At 38.5% G+C, this 25,379-nt stretch overlaps 1 protein-coding gene across 1 annotated transcript in view; it reads right to left on the bottom strand.

The window, feature by feature from the left end:
* Positions 1-25,379, bottom strand: part of mettl15 (methyltransferase like 15) — a 43,827-nt gene that overhangs the window by 9,136 nt on the left and 9,312 nt on the right. Inside the window, exon 3 of the mRNA XM_035652297.1 lies at positions 9,848-9,984. Within this exon, the coding sequence (XP_035508190.1) occupies positions 9,848-9,984 (137 nt within the window). The remainder of the gene's footprint in view (positions 1-9,847; positions 9,985-25,379) is intronic.

The following is a 25,379-nucleotide window of genomic DNA, read 5'->3' as shown; positions in this document are numbered from 1 at the left end:
TATATATATATATTAAAAAAAAATGTAGTGAAGGAGGGAGTTACACATCTGATGATACAGAGTGGCTCCCTTTCCACGATAATACTGCTCAGGAGCTGTAAATGTAAGTCAAGGCTTTAGATTGTGATGAAGCTACACAGTGGTGAGTTCAGGGACAGGGTTTCAGAATCTTATACACTTTATTATAGAGTTTACCAACTGATTCAATAAGTTATGTGATGGAAAGAGACCAAATTGGCAGACAACAGGATTAAAAAAAGACTGTATGAAGATAGGTATTTAAAGAAATGTGTGAATGGAGTAGCCCGATCCAAAATCTTTTAGTATGTGACCTGATCAGACTGTTAATAATAAATAAAAATACTTTTTTTACCTGTTAAGATACAGCTTATGTTACATGATTTGATAAATAAGAGTGAAGACACAGTGCACAGTTCATCACATCAATGCTTGGGTCAGACTAGTAGATTACTGTGTCATCAGCATAAAGAAGATATAAAATGTTTACATAGGCAGGGTCATGTAAAGCAGAAAGAGTAGTGTAGCCCGACTATGCTTTTCTAGGGTATGCCAGTATCAAAACCAGAAGAGAAAGAGGTTATATGGCAAGTTGTTACCACCTGGGGTCTGTTAAATAAATAAATAAATAAATAGGGACAATCTTGAACTTGAACTTGAAGGGGAAAATCTAAGTGTGTGCCATTTATCAAGTACAAAGTAATTATTCAGTGTCAATTGCCTTGCGAAGACCAGAAAAGGAGGTGCGTATTTGTTTAGTAAGAAATATATACAGCTGACATAGAAACCTGACCGTTCATTTACTTGATTATTAAGTTTATTTGTGTTTTACCTTCGATTTAACCCGTAGAATAAAAAATAAAACATAAAATTAAACTGGAAGCCAAGAATATTATTTTATATTATATATTATAAAAACAAGAACCAGCAAATACAATTCACTCTTAATTCCACATTTTTCTAAATCTCTCCCATCTAGTGAGTTATTCATTATTGAATGGTAGTTTGTTAAACTTATCAATAAGAAATGTGTGCATACAACTCTCATAGAAAATGAAAGGGAGTTGACAGATTCACCCATCTTGCAGCTTTCTGTTTGTTTCTGCCCTCAGTTACTCACATTCACACCTGAAAATTGCTCAGTACAACCACAGTCTGATCACCACTGAGCAGCTCCACTGGAGCAGTTTGGGGGTTAGGAGTTGTGCTCAAGGGCACTTTAGTCTGTGCCACCACTAAGGGAATGAGGGAGCGGCACTTTCGCTAACCACAACTGCTACTGAATGTGAATGGTAAGTACAGCCTTCAATTTATGGGAAATACTTACCGTTTTAAATATTTTATGTTTACAGCATCATACATGCATTGTACAGAAACAACATCCACATTCAACATCAGGCAGGTCAAGGTTATTTTAAGCAGGTTTGTCAGGAAACCATTTGAGATATATGATTGAATGGAGACCTGCGATAGCTTGAGCAGCTTTCCAGTCAACCTTTGAAAACCGAATGAAGTATTTCCTTGGAAGCAGACTAACTGTCTTAGCGAGCCTATTGAGATCCTTCCTTGTCACCGACAGAGCAAGACCATGTGTACTCAGTCACTTCCTCATGCACGAGTGGCGAGATCCTCCAGCCACATTCATGCATTTTTCATGTGACCTTTTAACATTGCGTGAACAAAGATGATGGCAGAAGAGAGCAACAGGAGTTAGCATCTACACATACAATAGCAAAAGGTCTTCTGCAGCCTTCTTCACCCATCTGATTCCCAGATATGAAAACAGGTTTCTCATGAATTTTTGTATATTGCAGACCCACTGTACAAGCTAAACTGTGTAATCAGTATGAGGTTAACATGCATTTTTAATAGGTAATATGGTTTAAGATCTCAATATGGGACCACCAAAAAGGCAACTCCTGCTCTGGTCATCATGACCTCAGGTGAGGGAGACGTGACTGCTGATATGACTGTTTTCTGAAACCACATGTCTTATCTTACTTGAGGCTTGATGACTCAGAACAAAAATACTGCTGCCACTGGTATCCTGTGTCATTTATTTTAGTCATTCACTCATTTAATGGCATGTATTTTAAGTTTGCCTACTAGTAAAATGTGCATTTATAATAAATAAAATAAGCATAAAGAAGCATTTTCTCTACGTCTAGCCATTCATCAATGATGACACATTTGTAAGCTTTGCACAACAAAGTCATGGTTCTGTTTATGTTCCGTGGACTGCATTTATGATGGACAGGTTTAAATGTTTGGAAGAGAGGGATAACAATAGCAAAGTGAATGAAATATTTGGATAATAATATGCTCTAAATTTGCGGTGTTTATGAGTAAAGTGGCTGCTGTGCCACTAACAGATCAGTTTGCAAGGTTCTCTTGCGCTATAACATGACAAGTTAACCTTATGTCAGTCGTTCTAAGATAAAGCAACTTCACAGCTATTAGCCCTTGTCAGTGTGGCTCTGTCTTTTTTTTGAAAATGCACACTCAGTCCCAGCATATAGTTTGACAGGTGCTTCAATAAAACTCTGTAGTCCATTTTATTCACCTTAACTAATAAAAGTGTATTATTTAGGAGGATCCATTGGCAGGAATGGAATATATATATACATACAAGAATGTTTTTGTTACCTTAGAATGACTCTGGCTGCCTTGTTGAACCATCATGTTTCTACGGTAGCTTAGCACGGACAAATCAAACAATGGCTGTAGGTAGGGCCTTTTACAAGTGTTATGGTCACCATTCTCCTACCTAATTGGAAGGGGAGGGTGAGGCAGGGTGGTTGTAATCTATAACCTCACTGCTACATGCCACTTAATCCTACACACTAGTCCTTAAACTGAAAAGCTTTCTTCAAATCATGGTAACACACTAAACTCTAAACCCTAACACCTTAAACTAAAGCACAGACAACTTGTTAAACATTTTAACCAATGCAGTCATTAGTGGCCCATATTAAGCTGCGTATCTTTAAAGACAGCACAATTTAATAATATCTCTATTTTTTTTACTAATATTTCTGGTTTCTTACAGCAGCAGCAGTGCCTGAATTTGTTTTAACACTAGCGTTATCATTAGCTGGCAATGGCTAGCGGCGATCAGACTGTCTTCTTCCTGTAAAAATGAAGCAAGTCTCTAATCTTAAATGTACGCTATGCACTTTCAAATGCTTCATTAAATCTGATGTCTCACCCATCTTTGAAGCAACTAGGAATCTGTGAACATAGATTGAGTCACTGCTTTCAGCACATGGACTTCCATCTGGAGGAAAAGGCTTGTTGATTTTAGTGTATGCCTACCATGTGCAAGCTAGACCACAATAGCCACTTAACACTCATTACACAAACTACTGCTCATACTCTCTCCATCCTGTTGTATAACAAAGGACACATTTTTGAGGATCACTGGTGCACCTTAATATCAAGTGTCTGCAGAACTAGTTGTAAAATGTGGCTGCAGACAGGAGCCCTGTAAAGGTACTGCCATTAGCTCCGATGTAGCTGTTGCTCTTTTATAGTTCTATTTAAGTTCAGTTTTAGAACATGTACTTATTTTCTACACAAGATTAGGCATGTTGAAATCAGTATTGTATTGATACCAATAAGCAGTATCGGTATCAATCGACTGACATCCTTCCCTTCTCAGATAGTTCACCAAATTTGAAACTCGCCCCATTTATGTACACGACGACTCCACCTTTCTCAAGATTAACTAGGGGCATTCCAGGAAAGAACACAAATTGGCAGGTCCTCTATTTCAAAACCCACTGAAGACAAAATGGCAAGGGAGCATCTCACCCACGCTGCCAGGGCCCTCCTTTGCTTTGCTGTTGTTATTCACTATCCTGCACAGTGATTGATTTGTTGAAAAATCTATAGTAAAGGCTTTGTTGTTCTCTCCCATCACCTGCGCAATCCCTTTCTGTTACTGCCTCCTCAGTAGCACTCCACCCACCATCTCCAATTTCTATTTTTTTTTTTTTCGTTATGCAAAGTTGCAGTATAAACTGTCTTTTTGGTGAAAGTTTAAAAACTTTTTTACTTCATTGGTTTTAGAACAATTTGCCATTCTGGATTCTAGATAAAGCCTATTTACTCAAACAGCTGGAGGTCAAGCAGTGTTGTGCTGATGATGATGTTGTTGTTGCCTCAAAAGCTAGTTGCTAACTTTGTCTGCACTTTTTGGGGTTGCAAAGATAGCATACAGCCAGTTTATCAGAGATTTTTTTGTGTGAAAACAGCTCCCTTCCGCTGCTGGAACTGGTGAGACTCAACCAAACTGTAAAAATGTGCAGTCAAGGAGCTAAGGAGACGTTTGTGTTTCCTTTATGCTTTTATATACAACTTGTATAACATGTTGGGGTTTTTTTTAACCTGCCTCCTGACAGGAGTTGGAACAACCAATCACCTTGCTCGATACGCTGGTCAATACTACGCATAGTTTACATTTGGGAGGTGTGTGCTACGAGCTACAGATAACGCCTTTCCCTGCATATGGTCACAGAGGCCTTTTGTATACATTCACAGAAGATAATTCCAACTAATTCCAGCTTTAGGCGATCATTTTAGAATGTAACTCTTAATAGATTTATCTTATGTGTAAGTTTAAATGTAAATAATACAGTTAACTTACATTAACAAAGTTGCGTAGTCTCACATACTTTTCTTCGTATTTTTCTGTCAGAAAGTGACCTCCATCAGTACAAGTTAGCTTAACTGCCTTAACTGTTAGAGCCTGAAAATAGTGCCCTCTTCTATTTATTCAACCAAGAATCTGTTTTGGATTAAGAATTGAGTCATCATTTTTTTTCAACATAAATTATTCAAAATATTGCAAAGTACTAAGTATACCACATGACATTTTCACAAGCTTTTCAATAAATGTTACACTAATTAAGGCTGCAGAAAACTATAGAATATAAAAAAAGGGAGCTTGTATATGTAGTGCACCTTCTTAGCCTAACTGCAGACAGGACACATTTTTGTGGCGCTGCCAGCGTAGTAACTGGCAAAAGAGAGTTTAGAGCAGCAAGTTAGGCAAGAGTTTAGCTCCAGACTGAGCGGGACGTCATGGCTTTATTTGAATGCAGCTATGAGAAGCATTTATGTTAAGCATTTATACTCAGCAGTGTTGTCAACCCTGTCAAGTTAATGTCCATAAATGGGAAAAGGTGAAAATGAGTACTTATACAACTTAACATCTGAATTATATTTGAAGTGTCCACAGTAAGTCTTGTAATGGCTAGCTACTATACAATACTGAAAGCTCTATCATGCTAACAAAACGCTTGCAATCAACTCCATTTCAATTATAAAGGAATTTTTTAAACAAATTACTTCTACCTTTTAATTATCGGAAATTAAAATTCTGAAGTGTGTGTGTACGCCCACATGCAGGTGATGAACATACCTTTTACTATTCACTGCGCCCTCTTCTACATGTTTTTCTAAGCCACTGAAGGATTTAAAAATATGCAAAACAGTTACATAACATTTCTAAATTATTAATTTCTTTATGTGGCTTAGACACAGAGTTGGAGATATAAATGCCTTATGTAAGGTCTTATATTATTAAAAAGGACAAGTTTCAGTGGTGTATGTGCTGAGGTCCAAGTGTGGGCTCATAATTGCTTAAGAGATCTGAGCTATTTATAGTCAGGCACCCCACAACATTGACATCATGCAATTTTTTGTTATTCTGGCATCTTACAGGATCAACTTAACACTGAATACGACTTTCCCAAAGCTCAAACAGAGAAAGTCTAAAGCTTTGCAGATTGAATCACAGGACATGTGACATGCCAGTGAGATTAAGATTAAGAGCCAATGGTGAAGCAGACCACTTATCTTTACCTCACAATCAAGCTGTACCATTCTCTTTCAGTGAAGAGAACATGTATCAGGTAAAACTAAAAGTTATGAAGGTAAATAAAATCCAACTGACATTTGAATTGTCTGAATTGTATTTTTATAGCCAAACCATAGCAGTGTCGGCCTGTGGGTCATTGGTGTCTGCAGTGTTTAACTATTTAATATTATTATTACCATTTATTTTGGCATAGATATGAAGAATGAATGACTTTGATGATCCTCTGACTTTTCTTCTATCGTCACCATGATGTTTATGTGTTGTGTGTAGTTTTATGTGACAGGCCTCAACTATTGGGTGGATTGCAATGAAACTTGGTACAGACATTCGTGTTCCCCTCAGGATGAACTGTAATAACTTTGGTGACTGCTCATATTGTGCCATCATCAGGTCAAAATTAGAAAACAAAACAAAACAACATTTTCAATGCTTTAGTTTATGACCCAATACTGGCATAATGACATTGCCATCATCCTCTGTGAATAGCTGTTAGCTAACTCTGCTTCTCTCAAACTGCTTTTTCTAAAAGGTCAGTAATGAACCATCCAACCAACCAAGACATTTTTTACTTTGCATTAAACATAATACTTGTCTACACTTTAGTATTTCCTCACAAACCATCCCCGCACTGAATATTTCCTTGCATTCACTTGTTCCTGTCCATCTGGAATAACACTCAGTACATTCAGTGAGGACATCAGGAACCTTCACAGCAGCCTCAGTTTGAGCGCTTGCTCGTTCAACATGATGCTGCCTCTTCACAAATCAAGCCTGAAATATTCCCTTGTGTTGACCTGCTCAGTTCCTTTACCTGCGTCACTGAAGCCTAAGACAAGATGCTGATTGATTGCTTTCAGCAGGGGAGCAGTGATGAAAATATCTACAGTCCAGTGAAGAAAAAAAAGAAAAGAGCCTACAAACACAGGACAAACACACACACAGGCTAGTCTTTAAAAATGTGTTTTGTTTAAAATTTCATTTTGAGCAGGCTTAAGGAAGGTTATACAAGAACCCTGAGACTAATCTATTTACTATTAAAGCTACAGTAAAAACGGGAATTTGTAACTAAATGTCTGTTAACTCAGTGGTGGCCTTGTCATTGTCTCCAGAAATCGTCAGTAACTTCCCTGCTGTTTCTCCACTTTAATTTTTACAGATGAGAAACGTTTCCAAATATGGAAATCTACACTTCCCTGGATGTCATCTGTGATGTGTGATTGACTGATTGAGGTTAATAATCAACTAGTTAGAATTGAGAGAACAGCAGAATCAGATCGTTATCTTACCATAAAAAAAAACCCATGAACAAACTCACATCAGTTGAGTGTTTTAAAAAGAACTGTATAGCTTTGAGCAGACGTGTAACATTAAACAGTTTGTTGACATTGCTAAAATAAGGTCTCTCCTCCTCTCTGCCACAAATATACATGTACAGGGGAAAACACAGACCTTGTTTAGCCCCTCATGAGGTGGATGTGTTCAGGTATCGATGGATTTCTCCTGTAGTTTCACTGTTTGTATGTTATAATCGACGTTTTGACAACTTTAGCCACATGGATTTCTTGTTATTGGGTACCTTGAGGTCGTTAACACTGTTCTATTAAGTTGAATAAGGCTAAACTTTTTCTGCACAAGGCAGCGAGGCACGACGTTGGCCAATCCCATACATGAAAGCGCACATTCCTGGTGGATTACTTTGTAATGTGAACGCTGTGTTTCTACTTTTTACATCACTATTGTCGTGACGAAAGATAAAGTATTTGCCACCACGATAACTTTAAACGCATTGATCTGTTAGTCCACCTACACTTCATGGATCATATTTTGTTGTCTCTTTGGTACCTAAGCAACACAGCCCCCATCATTGAACCCCTCCTGCGCTGTTTTCAGACTGAATCCCTGCTCAAAGAATGGCATTGTCATCTTCCTACTTAGCTAGCTACCTTATCCCAGTCAATGAAAAATAGTGTTAAAAGGTGTGAGGGAGCTCGACACGGCTGTAGAAGTGGTTGTAACCTGACTTTCAGATAGTACAGATAGTACTTCACTTGCTACTGATTGGTTAGGACAAAACAAAATGAAAGAACCCCTTTCACAAGAAATGGGCTATTATGGACACAAAGCCAGGCTGGATGAATTGAAATTTAGTCTGATTGTCATGTTAGAATCATATACTACAATGTTATTAAATCCTCACTATACCTAACTCTGAACTGTAGATTTGTAAAATGTAATTATCTCAGGATGAAAGCCCTTGAGATGAATGATCTCGTTTTCAAGGGGGTCCTAAGAACAAGAACAAACAGAAAACAAAACAATACAAGACACAACAATGTGAAACAAGACAATGAACCCAATAACAAAAACAGGAAACAATTACAACCTTAGGATAGACAAACTATAGTCAGTGATAACATTCCTGAAAACACATGCAGTGTGTTATAAGATAGGAGAATTAAACATTTTTAAATAAACCAAAAGAAGACAGAGGATGAATATGTATAGGTAAATTAAAACAAATTAGACTTCATGTACCAAATTATTCAGATTCTACAATCCTGATGTGATAGCCAACATGGCACTTGATGTAAAATCAACAAGGTGCATAGTGCATGCAAACTGTTAAAATCATACCAATCTGTGTGACCCCCTATGCACATGTGTAAAACCAGTGTTTGCCTGACTTGGCTTTTCAATAATGCTTGCTGCCTTTTCAGATTTATAACATTTATTGTGGGCACAACTACTGTGGAGCTTCAAGCGCAGGGAAGTCATAGCAACAACAAGAATGGTGAAAAGCAGAGAATAGCAAGGCTCAACATGCCGGAGACAAATCCCATTAAAGACATAGGTGAATATCATTCAGGGAACAGAGGCTTACTTTCATAAGCTTAATGCTTTTAAATAAACGTTAGGGGGGTGAAATGAGTCTTTTTGTTCTGTGAATGTGGGTTCAGATTCACACCAACACTCAACAGTTTGCATTGAGGTTATACTTTCCTCAAGACATGAGAGTGCAGAGGAGAGAGAAAACCCTCTAACCCTGTTGTGTGGATGCACTGCGTAGGCTGCCAGGGTCTTTTACTCAGGCTTCCAATAATATTGGTTAATTGCTAGATTTCTCTAGCTTCTCTCAACTTGCATCACGAGTAGGCGTGGAAGAGTTTACAGCAGGGGTATATTGCTGCTGACAGAATACAGTGTTCTCATTCTCTCTCTCTCTCTTAATTGTCATTCCCTGCTCACAGGCACATTGCTCTGGCAGATTCCCTTGAGAGAGGTTTCCCCAGAATCTACGTAAAAGGATTCCTTCCCACGCCATGGTCTTAGGAACATCTCATTTTCATCCTCCCGCGCCTTGCTCATGCACACACACACACGCACACACAAACTCCCTCTCACCCTGGCATTGTGTCCTCGTGTCTCCCTGTTCTCTCACTCTCATGTTTTCATTAGCTTTTTTTAATCTCTCTCTCTCCACTTCTTAACTTCTCTAGGCTTCTCTCTACCCCCCTTCATATCTTATAGATCCTCCGTGGGAGGCAGCATCTCCCTCACACTGCAGGCGTGGGCCCTTACTCTGACAAATGACATGCCGGGCCCACCAGCTTTGCGTGGGGGGAGAAAAGCTTTAAGTTAAGAAGGAGGAATGGATTTGATTGGATGGTGAAACTCAGGGGCTGTATCTTGGGGAGGAGTATTTGATCAGGCTCAGGCAAGAACTGAGAAATACAGGGAGAACTGCAATACTATATCACAAACACATACGTTTTAAGAAATAATGACCACAAACCAAACACTGCTCAAAATGGTCAAGCTGTCAGCTGTGACTATACAAATGTATGGCAAAAACATGATATAGTATAAACATTTGTCTAGACAGCTTATAACATAAGCTTTAACTTGTGTTTTAGTCTAGTTGACATTTTTCAATAAATCACTTACGAGTGTTCCTTGGCTAACTGCTTGGCCAGAGTAACTGCTGTAGGATCTCGGTCTAAGGCCAGGACTGTGACTTCAGGAACCAGATTCAGTATTGCTTTGGTATGACCACCACCTCCAAATGTCATGTCCAGGACCACCTACATGCGAGAAAGCAAGAAAACAACACATTCTTCTCACACCACGACTCAAAACTATTAATCATCATCATCATCATCATCTTATCATCACAATGTTAATTCTTCATTTAAGTGTTTAAGTCACAGTGGTGCACAAGTGTCATCAGATGTTTCTGAATCTATCTTATCTCAGGGTAATTAAAAGTACTATTTTAAAGCTGAAATCAATTTAAAATTGCAGATTGCCTGTAAGTTTAAGGTAAGGCTCAATATATAGGTTGAATTGATGAAGAGGGTTGTCTTCGTAGTTGAAAAATGGCAATGTGATGCTCATACTTTAAGTGTAAATCTTGCGTGACTGCCAAATTATACTAAATAGTTTGCATCCTTAGTTCCTAGCCAATTGTTTCAAAGTTAATACTATGAAAATTATGTCTGGACTGATGATAAAATGCTTAATGAACATATATTATTACAATATTCTGCTTAATAGCTACAAATTCCTGTATGAGAGGCATGAAGTTAAACATCCTCTCCGAGTTGTTTTTACGTTGTTATTTTGTTCTGCCCTTTGCTTTTTAAAAGGCTGACAGATTAAAAATTAATTATGGGAACAGTTCATCTGTAAAAAGGAAAAAAAACTCTACTGACACAAACATGACAGGACCAGCATTTGTTTAATCATTCTTTAAATTACCCATAATGTCTTGCAAGTTCTAGCAAATGCTAATTATTTTCATCACTTTATCTTGTCCCACAGTCCCACAGCAGTGTTTCTGTAGACCTACAAAATCATTATTTATCCTTACTTAGGTCTCAGGTTTGATGGCTTCAACTATCACCAGAACTAAACATTGTTATTTCAGAATCAATATCTGAAATCAGTTGAAGCCGTTCTAATCAATATTTTTATGTGAACTGTGAATCCAACTATGTGTAATGTGAAATGTGTTAAAGGAGTGCCTGAAAACCAAATAAATATGGATGCTTCACAACAGCCAAAAACCATCATTCAGTGCGACTGAACCAAAATTCATTCAGACGTGGTGTTATTATGTTAATGCTCAGCATTTTAATCCTCACACAACCAACTCTGTAATCACCCAACACTCTCTTTCAATTCAATCCATGAGATTATCTGATAAGATAAAGGTCATATACACTGCTTGTACATCCCATATGACGTGAATGTGGCATAGGCGCAGTCAACGCCATCACTTCAAGACACCATGGACACATTCAGCCTAAGGTCACCAGTTAACGAGGACACTTGTTGATCTGAAACACCACCAGAGTAGTGAGGGAGGGAGTTTTTCCTTTCACATGCTGCCCTGACTGTGACTGAGGCATCTCACTCAACTTGTGCTACTTCTAAAAATTCAGGGGCTTCTTTTCCTGATCTTGCGGCTCTGATTAATTAAGCATTGTAGTTTCTCCCTTGCGCTTGGTAAGGTAGGGAGAAGCGAGTGAGTTCCAATCTGCAACTACACCACTAGATGTCACTAAATCCTCCACATTGAACCTGTAAGCAAAAATTATACTTTCCGTGTCCGTTGCCCACTACGGCACACATGGATTGGGAAAAATATGTATTAAAAACGCCCCCAATAACTTAATTTTTCCCTTAAAAATGTAAATACCGGGCGCCCGGTTAGCTCGGTAGAGGTATGAGGCACCATATCTACGATGTATTTTTACCAATAACTTTTTTAATAAGGTTAGATGTTGGTTTAAAATGTATAATTTTTTCTATGTTTTTAACATATTATTTAAAAATTGAAAATATTGGATGTTAGCTCTCACTGTGTGTCTTTTGTGAAGGCTGAAAAAGGATATCTTTATCCTGAATTGTGTAGCACACACTTTGTATTAATGAATCAGCATGTTAATAAATGTGTAATTAACTGCTTCAGAATATTTTGTATTTGCATGTCACTGTTGTAGTGTGTTACAGGAATTTATTAACTGCCTTAACACCTTTGTTTTTTTTTTATTAATCATATCATGACAAGGAGGGAGTGGGAAAATGTTTTCTCAAGGAAATGTCCAATACCTGCCAACCATTCTGCCACAGCATCTTTGTTGTTAGTCAGGTAGCTGTAACCTCAGCTGTATTCATGGGTTAACACTTGCAAAGCAGAAAAATAATCTCCTGTCCAGGCATATTTCCTTATATGTTTCTAGACTGCCACTACTACAAAAACAAATGGCAGCCATGCACTGACTGTACAGTCTGAGATTGTTTAAATAATTTGTTGGATTAAGCTTTACTTTTTTTTTCAAATTTCTGCTCTGTGATTTATCATAATGTCAGCAAATGGTAGGGAACAGATGTAAAATGACACAAAAGGAAATGCCAGCTATTCCCCACAAAAACATTAAACATGTCGATCGATAGTGACGTTGAAGGTGGGGTGTGTGTGTGCATGTGTGAGGGAAGAAGTGATCAATGGCGGTTCCCTCTCCTTTCCAGCGCACAGCAGCAGATGGGGAGGGGGTGTGGGCTAGTGGGATGAGTCACACGCATAATGAACTTGCCTGTTGTGCTATTCAATACAAAAAAGGAAAACGAAAACAGAAACACAAACAGCAAAGTAGGCTGGCTTTTATCGAAACAGTCGACACAAGCAACCAGGAGACAAACTAGTCCTATACTGGAGTGTGCAGCACTTCTCACAACAATGTTTTGTCACATCTTGAGGAAGCTGTGGCCAACAGAACAAAGGTAAATCTTATTTATGTCAAATTATGTGCAAATGATAAAACACTGATGTTCAATATTCTTAGAGGCGGTTGGTTGGACATAAAAAATACTGTATATTCATTCACATTTGTGCTGTACTGAGCATAGACACTGTCCATCTTCATGGGTTTAATACAAGTTTCAACCCTTTCACTCACTCACCAAATAAACTAAGCAAGAAAATTAAGTGTGTGCAACCAAAAATGTAGAACTGGATGTTTACAAGGTCATTTATAAGGTAAATTGAAAATCTAGTCCCCTCACCCTGAGGGAAAACAAGCTTCTTCAAAAGCCCTGAATGTTGTGAAAACCTTCCCTCTCTTTCAAAAAAGCCTGCTGCTTCTGCCACCAGATGGACAAAACAACTTCTTCAAAAGATTTGGTGATAATGGGTTTGGCATTTGCGATGATGATTGACACCAAAACTTGGGAGTGAGTCATTCACATTGATATTTCATACAGAGGGGTGTCAGCGAGGCTCTCACCTAGACTAGGCCTTCCCAGAGAAAGCAGCAGACTGGAATGAAGCCTGGACACAACATGGGTCATCTCGGGCTCTAAATACAGACATGATGCTTAACATAAAAGTAATTACTGTGGTCTATGTTCTGTACTCAGTTTAGGGTGTGTAATATCTGCCTTTCCCAGCAGAGGGAATAGGAGAGTTAGGAGTGGTCCGAGTGGTGCAGTCCAACAGTGAAGCTGCAAGGTGCTATAATGCAGGACACTTCAGCAGTCACCCCACAGCATTCTCAATGAGAGCTTTTCTTCCCAAAAGGAAAAAGGTGAACACACTATACAATCTCATTTGTATGTTAAATCAAAAACATGAGTAAGAGCATCTATTTAGAAAGATTTTACAAACATACATGATGTGAGGAAAGTATATATTTCTTTTGAATTAATGAGATTTTACACAGCTCATACAAGAGTAAATAATATCCTGGCCATATGGAAAAAGGGGGCCTCATCTCAAGTCTTCTTATGGTTGAATTCATTAGGAAAAGGGGAACAGGAACCTGAGAGAAGGCTCAGTACTCACCTAAATCCTACTTGTGACTCCCCAGCCCAGGTCAGTTACAGTGGGGGATCTAAAATGTCATTGAGGGGAGTTTTTACAGATCTTGTTACACTAACACACAGACCATTAGGGAGACAGATACACAGGTACAGGATCGCTTTTCTTGTCGCGTCCGTTGCCATGGCAAGAGTGGAGGTAACCGGTTTGCATTTCTTTCTCTGTCACACAAAGTTCATGGCGAGATACAAGTGTGCACAAATTTTTTGCCAGGTTCGCAGCATGAGAAGATGGTATGAACAGATGAAGGTGGAGGTTGTGATTATGAGAATGATGGCTGTTTCTGACTGCAGACAGTAGTGAAGTGTCTACATGCCTGCCTTTGTGCACTTGACTCTGGAACGTAAATCTCACACTAAAAACTATCAAACTATGTCACGATGAAAATTTTAATTAATTTCTAACATCACAGTTATGCCTGAAACCACTTTTTTACATTTGCACGACAGGGTACCTCCAAATGTTGATTTCAACTTTACATGAAAAAGGGTGTAAATACGTTTTTTCTTCTCTACTTTATTTAAACCACAGGTCTCCAACGTGGTGCCTGAGGCACTTGGTAGAACGGGAGTAGTATATGAGATGCCCACAGAGCATGTTCAGTAATCACAACCTTAATCTCAAATATTTAATTTATATTTAATATTAGTTCATTACACTTGCAAGGGGTTCCACTGTGTCAACAACATTTAAATACAGTGCTGATTTGTTTTTATTAATTAAAAAGTATGAGACTAGTCTTTGTTAAACTCTGAGTTGAAACCATGATTTACACTCGCAAATCCAATTCCAAATCAAGTTGGTGTATATGAAAATTATTAAAGGTGAAAATACACACTGCTATGTTATTCTTTTTAAAGCATGAATTTAACATTAATGTTTGTCAAGCATACAGAGTAGCCCTCCTGACAATATTAAACAAATGTAATAGGTGTGTACGTTGGTCTTGCAGGTAGGAGGCGGAGGTGGGGGTGGGGTGCACAAAACAGATGGCCAGTGAGAGCAGACAAACTCAAAAGGCATGAAAGCTTCCCGTAATTACTCTGTCAAGAGATTATGTTGACGGCGATCAGCAGTGTCTGAGATGCATGCGGCCCTTCGCCTCACCTACCTAAATTTAAAGTGTACTAAACATACTCCCAGTTAGTCTGAGAGTAAGTAAGAGAGAGTGAGTGAATGAGTGAGTGAAGAAGTTATACAGGAGCACAATAATGTTGACAAACTCTTTGCCAGAGGGCTCCTTCCAAATGCCTCCCTGTATGTTAAGATAATCTCTCTTTTGTCGAAGGAATGCTGCAGAGTTACAACAAATATTTTCATTCCTCATCTATTCAGTGCTGTTTGCACTCTTTTGGCACAAGTTTAAATAAAGGCACTTCAAGAGGTATTTGAGCTAGTTAGGACAAGACATGTCTGTGCACTTAAAAAACAGCCTTGGCTCATTTGCCTCTAAAAACACTCATGTGAAGTTTGTAGGTCAGTTCCAAAAGAATAAGTGTGAATCAACAAATCCTTTCGGAGGAACTTCGAGGCCATGCAGAATTTTCAGAATCTGGCAGACTTAAAAAATATTTTAATTTTACTTTTTCGTCTCCTGATGTTAGAATGCTGAGTATGCTAATGAGAAACAGAAATTAATTATGGGAATTTTGTGAAGGAAAAAAAGCAACCCAGCTGTTACAAAACTTTGTTGAAGCTCACATAAAGACCATGATGTTGTTCTAGTGATGTGAGCTTTTTTTTTTTTTTTTAACTAATCTTAGCAGATGAATATGTACCAACGAGGAACCATTTTTTCTGGGAGTTTTTTGGAGGGATTTTTGGGTGTCAAAACTGTATAATGAGACTCCGTTTATAGGGGAAGGCTCTCTGGTGACTCCATACTTCCCACCATTAAAGGGGGTAAGGGTTTTTAATAATGAGAGATCATACAATAGGTTTGTTTACATCCACTGTTTGAACATTTTAGATGAACAGGCCTGTGGTAAGGTGTGAAGAAAGATAGATCGGCCGGTCCCTCAGTCCTCCAGCTGCTCCAACACTTTGATCCTTTGAATTTAGTGTCATGAACACTAACAGATTATTGCCATGGAATTTGAAATCTGATCTGAAAGGGAAGTCTTTTGTCCTGCCAACTTAAAAAAAAAAAAACTTAGAAAGAAAGCGTCTGAAGAGCCATAGACTAACACAGACTGGTAGTAAATGTGTACCATTTACTACACAGCCATACCCACAGAGGCATAGTGTATATTTGGCAAAAAATGTGGGACTGTGCAGCTTTCAATGTCAGTCATGGATCACTGAGTAATACCCAATATTAAGGTTTGACGTACATAACTTCTGAGAAAAATATCTAAACACTGGACTTCACTAATGTCTTTTCCTGGTTGAAAATGTCACAAAACCTGACTGCGGAGTTCTCAGCTCACTATTTAGCCAGAGTTTTGTCTTTATTCTTAAGAAATCCCTTTTTTGGATTGGCTGCAACAGGACATAGGCTACTGGTCTACAGATGTGTGTGCGATCTCAGTGTAGCACAAGGCAGAGGACGTACTGGAAAACTATCTAAACAATTTCAGGAAGCTGGCTAGTCTGTTCATTGGAGTGTCTTCCAACACCATATATAGCAAATTTCAGGCGCAATATGGGCTGTTATGCAACACATAGGCATGGTTAAGTGTCTTTATGTTCCTACTGGTGTCACCTTGCTTTGAGGTCAGTAAAGATTCATAAAACCACAGATTTAAAGCAACTTATTAACTCTGTTTGTGGAGAAACAATCAAATAGAAATCAATAGCGTAGATCAAATACAATCTAAGTAAACAATAATACACACTGAAAAGTCCTCATTAACCAAATGAAGGAGGCAGAGGTAAAGAATGGAGACATCTCCTCCACTGTTATTTTCTACCTCAAGACTCCTCCAGGTGTATTGTCTTGCTTGTACAATGGCCTCTTACCACAGAATAACGGTTGTTAGGGCGGAGGAGAGCGAAGCTTGGGGCCTGATGGAGAAGTGGGCAACAACACTGACCTGTGCTTGTGTAAGAGGACGCAGAATCACAAAGGACAGTCAATAAGAGGTCAAAAGGGGTCAATAAGAGGTAAATAAGAGGAAACTGTTATTATTTCAAAGTTCAGAAAGCAGCTTAAGTTGTTTAGACAGGACAAAACCGCAGCTATCATAGCTAATCCTTAGTTTTCTATTATTGCAGATGGCCTGTAATATAAAATGCCTATTCAATATAATGAGAGCCTAAAGAAAAATGAAAAGCCCATAAGAGATAAATATCCAATAAATAAAGAACACCGAAGTGAAGATCCTTCAACAGGACACTTCTACTAGCTCACTACCTGTCAGACAGCAGTCTACATTCACGGGCCACCCCACGGCTTGACTTTAACAAAACCGTCTCTCTATTTACTGGAATTTATCTAAAATCATGAATTGTGAGTATGAATGCACTACACGATTATGCGGATGAATGCTGATCACTGGGATGAAGTAAAATAGGCAGAGGATGAAACAGCCATAAACTAAATTTCATTTGAACAAAATAAAATATACATTTTAATGGTAAGCAAGCAAAGCTATCTCTCACAGGGAGAGAGCTGCGTACTTGAGTAGATGGGAAATTTAATTTATAGTCATTATTGATAACTGCACACAATTATGGTTAGAACGATGTATTTTTTTCTGTTGTGCTTTTATTTTTCCAGTAGGGGCATGAGCAGAGGGTCTGGTTAACATGCCTTTGTCTGTCTGGGGGCTCCTGGATGACAACCAGACTATGGTGAACTAAAACTCAACTAATTTAAAATAATATTATGATCAGCTGTGGCAAAGGTTCAAGACTGAATAGATGCTTCTGCTTTTCAGCTCAGGTGGATAATTTTTAACATTTTGTCCATAAGTGTGCCATAATCGCTGTCCAAGGTGCTGATCCTGGGACAGCCAGGGATGTTGAAGCTGTCAGAGGATACTCAACACAATCCCTTAGGTTAGGTAAACTGCTGACAAAAACATTTTTGCCTGTAGGTGTGAATGTATCACTTTGCATTTGTGAAAGGCGGGGCCCTATGGGAATGAGCACCAAAACAGAAATACCACTCACCTTCACTATAGTGGAGTGGCAGCAGAAATCCACAGACACACATCAACAAAGTTAACAGATGAACTAAGGCTGGATACCAATAGTGAAAACATGTGTTTTGCTATGTTATTGGTAAACTGAACCTAAAGTGCCACTTCCTGAACTATACAACTAAACAAATAAAACAAAACTTTAAAAACTGCTAATTCTACTGCTAATATTTTTTGCTATTGAGACTACACTATATTTGTCCTTTCCATTGACATTCACCCTGTAACGCAGAGTGTATCATATTTGATACATGAGTTTTGAGACCTCTACATTATCAGTGTGATATTTTGTTTTCCTGAAAAACCTGACCTGAATCAGACACATACAGTGCATGGATAATCCACCAGGGATCAGTAATTCATGCACCAGAGGGCCTTCAATTGAGACATCCAAAATGGCTGCCGTCAATCAGTGACCCACAAGTGTTTTTTCAAGGATATTTTTGCCAATTTTGAAAAAGTTAAGGTAAGAAAAACATGTAATGTAAGGTCCATCTTTGCCGGAACAAGGACAGAAACTGTTTTCAGGCCTAGCACAATGCAAAATAAAGATGTTGTGAACCAGAAAATGAACCAAACTAAGTGAAAAGTTCCTCTTCCACCATGCCGGTTCCACTGGTGGGTTGGTCATTGCTGTGTGACAGCTTAATTTCAGCAGATACAGAATATGCATGATGTTGTTGTGCAATATGAAAAAAATAAAACTGTTTTATGTTTTTTCAAAAACGCTTCAGTTTTGAACATTTAAATTTTCTGGCAATTATTTCATGGTTCAGGCTTTACAGAGTTACTAACTATGACCTCAATGCTTAGACTTAATTAATGCCTCTATGACAGGATAAGTCTGTACATTATAAATGTTATAAAAGTAGACTTTTGACATGATAATCCTATTGGATTCCATTAGGCTGTCCAAATTACCTGCTCGTGTTAAAATGTTGGTGGCAAAGCAGAGGAATCATTCAAGAGTTTAGACCACCGATTGCGAATCACTTTATCACTATTTAGGGTCGTAGTCGCTGAAGTAACATGTCAAGCTAGAAGCCCCAACGGCTCCTAATTTAATGGATGGTTAGGTGGTCATTTGTCTTGCTGGAATGATTAAAACTATTGTTTTAACTCACTTGCTATCCCTAGATTATGTAGCGGGAGTGTCAATATAACACTGTAGCATGGAGGAGGACATAGAGATATACTGTGCCACATTATCTAAGCCCCTGGAGTTCTTCCTAGATGTTACCAGTGCCACTAAAAACACTAGTCTCTCCCTAGCTTTGTAGTGATCTTGCATTAAATAATTTCCGATGTGCGCTGTAGTAGTCGACCTAATGTGGCTGAAAAAGAATAAATGCTATTTAGTGAAAAAGATCTTATTCTTCTACCATTACACATTGGATTACTTCTTTTTCGGATGTCATCTTTTTGGAGCCTTAACTTGATGGATTAATGGTTTTAAAGTGAGTAGTTTTAAAGCTTCATGTACGGCTGCTGCTATATTACGAAGCATCTTGTGATATTGTAATGTAATCTCCCCTCACTCTACTTACCTCAAGTCAAACATCCTCAACCCCCTCACATTGACTTCCTCTTCATTCCTTCTTCTCCTTTATGTACTCTTATTTTCTCACCACCACTTTCAGAGAATTCATGCCAGCACTTCCTTTGTTCTATGGTTACATTTATTATATTTTTCAATAAAAATCTGACTGCGAAGAGGAAAACCCCAGTCCCTGTCCTCCTCTACATAAAGCTCATAAAGCCCATGTCAAGCATCCGCCCACTTCAAGGAGTCCTGAGACTGGCTCTTACACCATGGTGCTGAGGCGATCCCTGGAGAAACGGGGATAGCAGGCACTTGTATCTTCTCGGAAACTATGAGCCAATAACTCAATATTTACTGTACGTGGGCAACGGCGAGGCAACGATTAGTCTTTCTACCGTTTTATAGGCTGCTTGCATTCTGAAAAAGTAATTGAAAGTAATTACATTTAAAAAATGACGAATTAATCTTGCTTCTCTGAGAACTATTTTGATTAAGTATTAGACTTTTTCTGTCAAAATGAAAACATAGCTCAATGTATATAAATTAGAAACTTGAAAGTATATTATTAGAGCCTTAGAAAATGTGCTCATGTGTATTTCAGCTGAATTTGGGACCACTGCATAACAACGAAAAAACCCATCCTAGATGCAGAGGATTATCATCTGCACAGTAAGGTTATAACATTATCAAGCAGCAATCTGTGTGTCAAAATGATGCAAATGGTATTTTTATTTACCTCGCATGTTCTGAAACCTTTGCAAATAAAGTGATTTACAGGGGATAGTAAAGCATTGTGGTGATCTGATTTGGAGGCAATGAGTGACAGCTGGGAAAGAACTGATTGGACACTGAAAGAAATGGAAAGGGAGGGACCTCTACTGTGTGCATGAGTCATCACTCTCCACCCCCACCCCCCCAGCCAAACTGTCTGTTTTTGTCTTGCAGGTTGGGAGATTTACAGAGCTACATTTTCTCTGCTGGAAAGATTCATTTTCGCATAAAACTGAATGCAGACAAAGACTTAACAATACAGACTTAAGCAAATTATTGGGAGTAACATCATGAGTCAAATGTACAGGTGCATTACAGCAAAAGTCCAGTGACTTCTACAAAATGACTTTACAGTCAGTAGTGAGATATCCTAAATATAAATGTATGTGTTCGATTATAAAAATGGCAGTGTTTATTATAACAGGGTCATATATTGTGGTGGGGGTGAGTCTGCTATAATGTAGTTATATTAAGATATATTTTCGACATGTTCCTATACCAGCCTGTCTGGCTTAAACTATAACGATATAATAATACCTAAAAAAAAAATTTTAAATTACAACTACCTAATCTACCAAACAGATTCTTCTGTACACTAAGCATAGTGGCTCCAGAATCCGCAGCCTTACAGCAGCAGCCTCACTTCTCTGCTGTGTAGCTGTGGGAGACAGTCGTTCATGATAATCAAATTAATGTTTCCCACAGTCTAACAGGTTAGTTTGGGGTTGAAAATAGGGGCAAGAGAGTTGCGGTGTGCGAAATCCTCCTCATTACTTTGATTAGTCCAGTCAAATCACAAGTGTCACAACTATTATTATTATTACTACTATTATTATTTTATTCTCTTAGTTATAAGCCAAAGGGAAGCTTACTGTTGCAATATTACCTAATTGAGCTTTGCTTATAGTTACTTCACTTGGATGTTTGACCTTCACTGTGCAGAATAATGAATGTGCCGACACCAGAAGACCATTTTCACATTCATCGGCTGAAGGTGGAAAGTTTCTCTGTGCTCATCTTAGATCTTAACATGCCATTTAAGCATGATTTTGTGGCATTACAACTGGAATTGGAAGCCAATCGTGGTCTAGTATAAAACTCTTCATCTTTTGTCCAGCAGTTAAATGTCTAAAATGAAAAATATTTATATATGCATTTTTTTCAATAGTGAGTGACGCCCTAGATGTAATTTTAAATAAAAGTAATTGGACTTTTTATTTTGAAAAATCTTAGATACAATTCATAATCCCAAGCAGAGTATTTTTATATGTCTTAAACCATGTCTGCAGGGGATCTTTAAGCCATTACGCTCCCCCAAATTAAACAATATATTAAGCTTCATACTGGTCTGACAATAGCCATGAAGCCGCTCACAACAATAAGCCTGAGATGGAAAACTTAAGAACAACAATCATGGTCAGTGCATGACGTGCATCAAAACACTCACACCCATTATTTTTTCTGTAAAACCACAGTCTTAATGTGCATTAACAAGGATGGACGAGCACTAGGATACGCCACTGTCCTATTTCCGAGAGTAAAAGCATGTCGACTATTCTTTCCCTGGATGGGCACATAGCAGCTACTGTATCTAGATTTCTTACTCAGAAACAATTGGTGTGCACTATAGCGTCAAAAGACAAGACATTATGTCTTTAAAAGCTTTCCATAAATGTAATATGATCATTGTCTGGTCCACTGCCCTGATGGTAGGGTCATGGTGAAGTTTAGGTAACTAAAGGTTCTTGGTTATAATTTAAGGAAGATCACAGTTATGCCAAATCAATAGTGGGAAAGGTACGGTTCAGTTTTGGTAACTAGAGTAACGTTAAAACAAAATAAACACTGAGTGTAGGTAGGAGAGGAGAAAACCTGGTCTCGATTGTCCAAGAAAGGGCAATATTCTGCCACTCCTCCATACAAATTTTGCTGCGATGTATGTCACACTTCCTCTAGCTTTGGAAGCAAATGTAAACACAGGCCATTTTATACTACCAATGCTGTGTTTTTTCTCAAGAGGAAGGTCTCTACTGACAATGAAAACTTTTCAATCTGACCGCAAATGCTGTTATTCTCACATGCTTACAAATGCATAGTTGTTCAAATACAAAAAAATATAGAAAACAAAATATAGACTACGAACTTGTGGATAGGAAACAACACAAACTGTGACAGAGTGCCAAAAGGCTATTTCTTTGTTTTAACAGGAAACAAGAAATAAGGTCAAAAATGATGCAGTGGATCTATTCAAAATGATTACGTGCTTCATTGCTCTTCTTCACTGCTCTGAAAGATTTCTCTTAAGGGTGACACTACTGCCAATACAGTGTGCCAAGGAAACAATGCAAACTATATAAAGCCCAAGAGAAAACAGAGGAGAAGCTGAAAAGAGGGGGTGGAATCATCTAACTATATTCACGAAATGTAAAGAAGCATCAGGAAAGATGGCTTTCTCTCCTGAAGGTGAATTTCATGGTACTAAAGGAAGACAAAAGAAGAACAGGGCCAAGTCCATTAGGGAGTGCAAAGAAGAGTCGAGCTAAATGAAGGCTTCGTGGTGCAAGGCATGGTAATAGGGAAAAGACATCTAGAGGCATTTAAGAAGACGCTTCCAGTAGTTTGAAGACTGGGTTGACAATACAATATGAAATGAAAGGAACTAGGGAATGGGGTGGGGGCAGTGGAAGTGGAAGTGGCTTAGAGGATGGGGTGGACTCGGAGGGAAGCTTCGTGGTGCAGCGCTACTGATGAAGTTGCCTTGGGCCTTTCCAGGACTGGTATTCTCATCAGTCCAGCAGTACCTGTTAAAAAGAGGTGGAGGGACTGTAAAGGCCACAGAGTGCATCACATTTCAGTGTGGTTACAAAAGCTACAAAAGAGACTAGACATATCGTACACCAGCACGTCAGTGGGTGGCCATACTCATAGTATTAGCCTATTAATCAGGCCGAACTGCCATTTAGTTTCATTTAATTATCCCTTCTGACATCATGTTCTTGTCAGCAGTTTTCTGTTTGGGGGGAGGATTATTTTGTCTTAACCAGTAAGTAGTGAGTGACATATCCCACCAACTTCACTTTCATTCAACGTGTATGTTTTGGTTGCTATTAGCACTTTTCTCTTGGAAAGATCCTATAAATCAGAGACGAGGGCGGCAATTCAGAATTCTGCAACCAGGCTATCACGGTATTAAAATTAAAGGGATGACAATTGTCTTACGGTCTATATGGTCAGACTGTCCCTTCCTAAGCTTAAGGGGCTTTGAGCTGCCACTTGGACAAAAGGCCATCAGCCAGCTCCGGGCTTTCAATCTCTGACATCAGGTTTTTTAGCCTTTGGGAGGGTAGTGGTCAGTCTCAGGAGCCTTATGCTGCCTGTAGGATACATAAGCTTGTGTGTGAGGGCTGCCTCTCAGCAAGATGCTGCTGATACAGACTGAAATTTACTACATCTAACACTGCTGCCAGTGTGCATATATTTCCTCCAGGTACTCATCAGCATGAGGTAAAGGTGAGCCAAAACACATCTGGCTTCTGGAGTGGTGCACTGAAAAAAACCAACGACTTTAACTTAGTTTCCTTTACAAAACTAACTATTTTAAAATAGTTGTATGAACACTATAAACTGACATAAAATACTTAAAGTATTTAAGTATTCAAGAAGATATTTCTCAATGAGTTATAGCAGTTATTTCAGCTAAGCACCAGTATGGCGGTGTATGAAAAATTCATATCATACAGTGAATTAAAACCAGTATACCGGTTCATTCAGTGTATCACCCAGCACCACAACAAAGTATTTATGAGATACATTTTAAGCAAATTCTCTTTAGTACAAAATCAGAAAGGCTGTGCAGGGATACTCTGGTTAAACTGTGGAGGTGGTGTCCAGTGAGAAGGAAGAGAGGAAACTTCTGTTACTGGTTTAGGTCAGTGGTGTCATGTAGTGTCGAGCAGACACGCTCTTCCCTGCCAAATTAGTCAGGAAACAGAGTAGGCAAGGTGCAGGAGCACTCCAGCTGAGAACAACAGCACTTCATCTGGATGCTGCTGGGAATATAGATAATGTTGGTTACACAGATAAGGTCACTGCAACTGACTTTTACCAGAAAAGGTGTAACAGCAGTTTAATAAAGATAATTTAGATGCAGGCACACATGCTGAGGAAGAGAGTATACATCACACCTATTTTAAATCACTTTCAGTTTAAACTGGCCACAAGACCCAGGTTTATAATACTATTTGGAGGAATTTTACAACTAAGTCAAAAACAATCATGTTCTCCTCTGTCTCGACAATCATCAACAACTGTTACTTGCACATATTCGGCCGACCAATGAAGCACCTTGCAGATGACATTGCATTGTGTTGTGTCAGACGTTGAGCCAGGGGCCAATTTCACATGTAACATGCAAACTGCAATTTACAACATGAGATCATTTCCTCTCACTAATCATGAAAACAAACGCCATACTTGCAGCTCATGAGCAAGTGAGAGCCCTGTACGACTCGCAAATGTTTCTGCAATCTGAGAGCAACAGTCATTTCTGAAATGTGACGCTGCCACCATTTGCGATCTGTGTGTGAGCAGTGTTCTCAAATCGCTTTTGTGAAATGGGCCACACCTTTGATGACATTACACAGAAAGCAAGCGTGTGCTCGCTGACGTTTGCAGATCAGAACACTTTCATCTACATCACCACTCACATTTGTAGCATTTAGAAGCTTGTACCTAAGTGTGGCTAGACTTTACAGTTGACAGCAGTGATATGAAATGAGATCGCTTAAAAACAAGTGTGATATATTCAGTATTCAGCTTATGTCAGGCAATATATTTTTTTATCTCTTTTTTGCTGTTTTAAAAAGAATAACACCAATATCAAAACAATCATGATAAGCTGAAGATAAAGGTATATTTTACATCAGCACATTTTTATAGTCTGAGTATGACAAGAAGTGGGGGTTTTGATAAAAAACTGAATCAATCAGAAAAATAGGCATTAAAAATTCCAATAACAATAATAATAATAATAAATTACTGAATGTGATATTAGAAAAAAAAAATCAAGAAAAACAACCAACAGCTTAGTCATGTGTAGCATCTGCTCGGACAATCCAAAGAACTGAACAACTGATC

This window comes from Morone saxatilis, unplaced genomic scaffold, assembly GCF_004916995.1.
Source record: "Morone saxatilis isolate NCDOM2014 unplaced genomic scaffold, NCSU_SB_2.0 Contig11, whole genome shotgun sequence".
NCBI classification, from domain to species: domain Eukaryota; kingdom Metazoa; phylum Chordata; class Actinopteri; family Moronidae; genus Morone; species Morone saxatilis.
The sequence above is the reverse complement of the archived record's forward strand: the minus strand, read 5'-3'. Positions and strand labels throughout refer to the sequence as shown.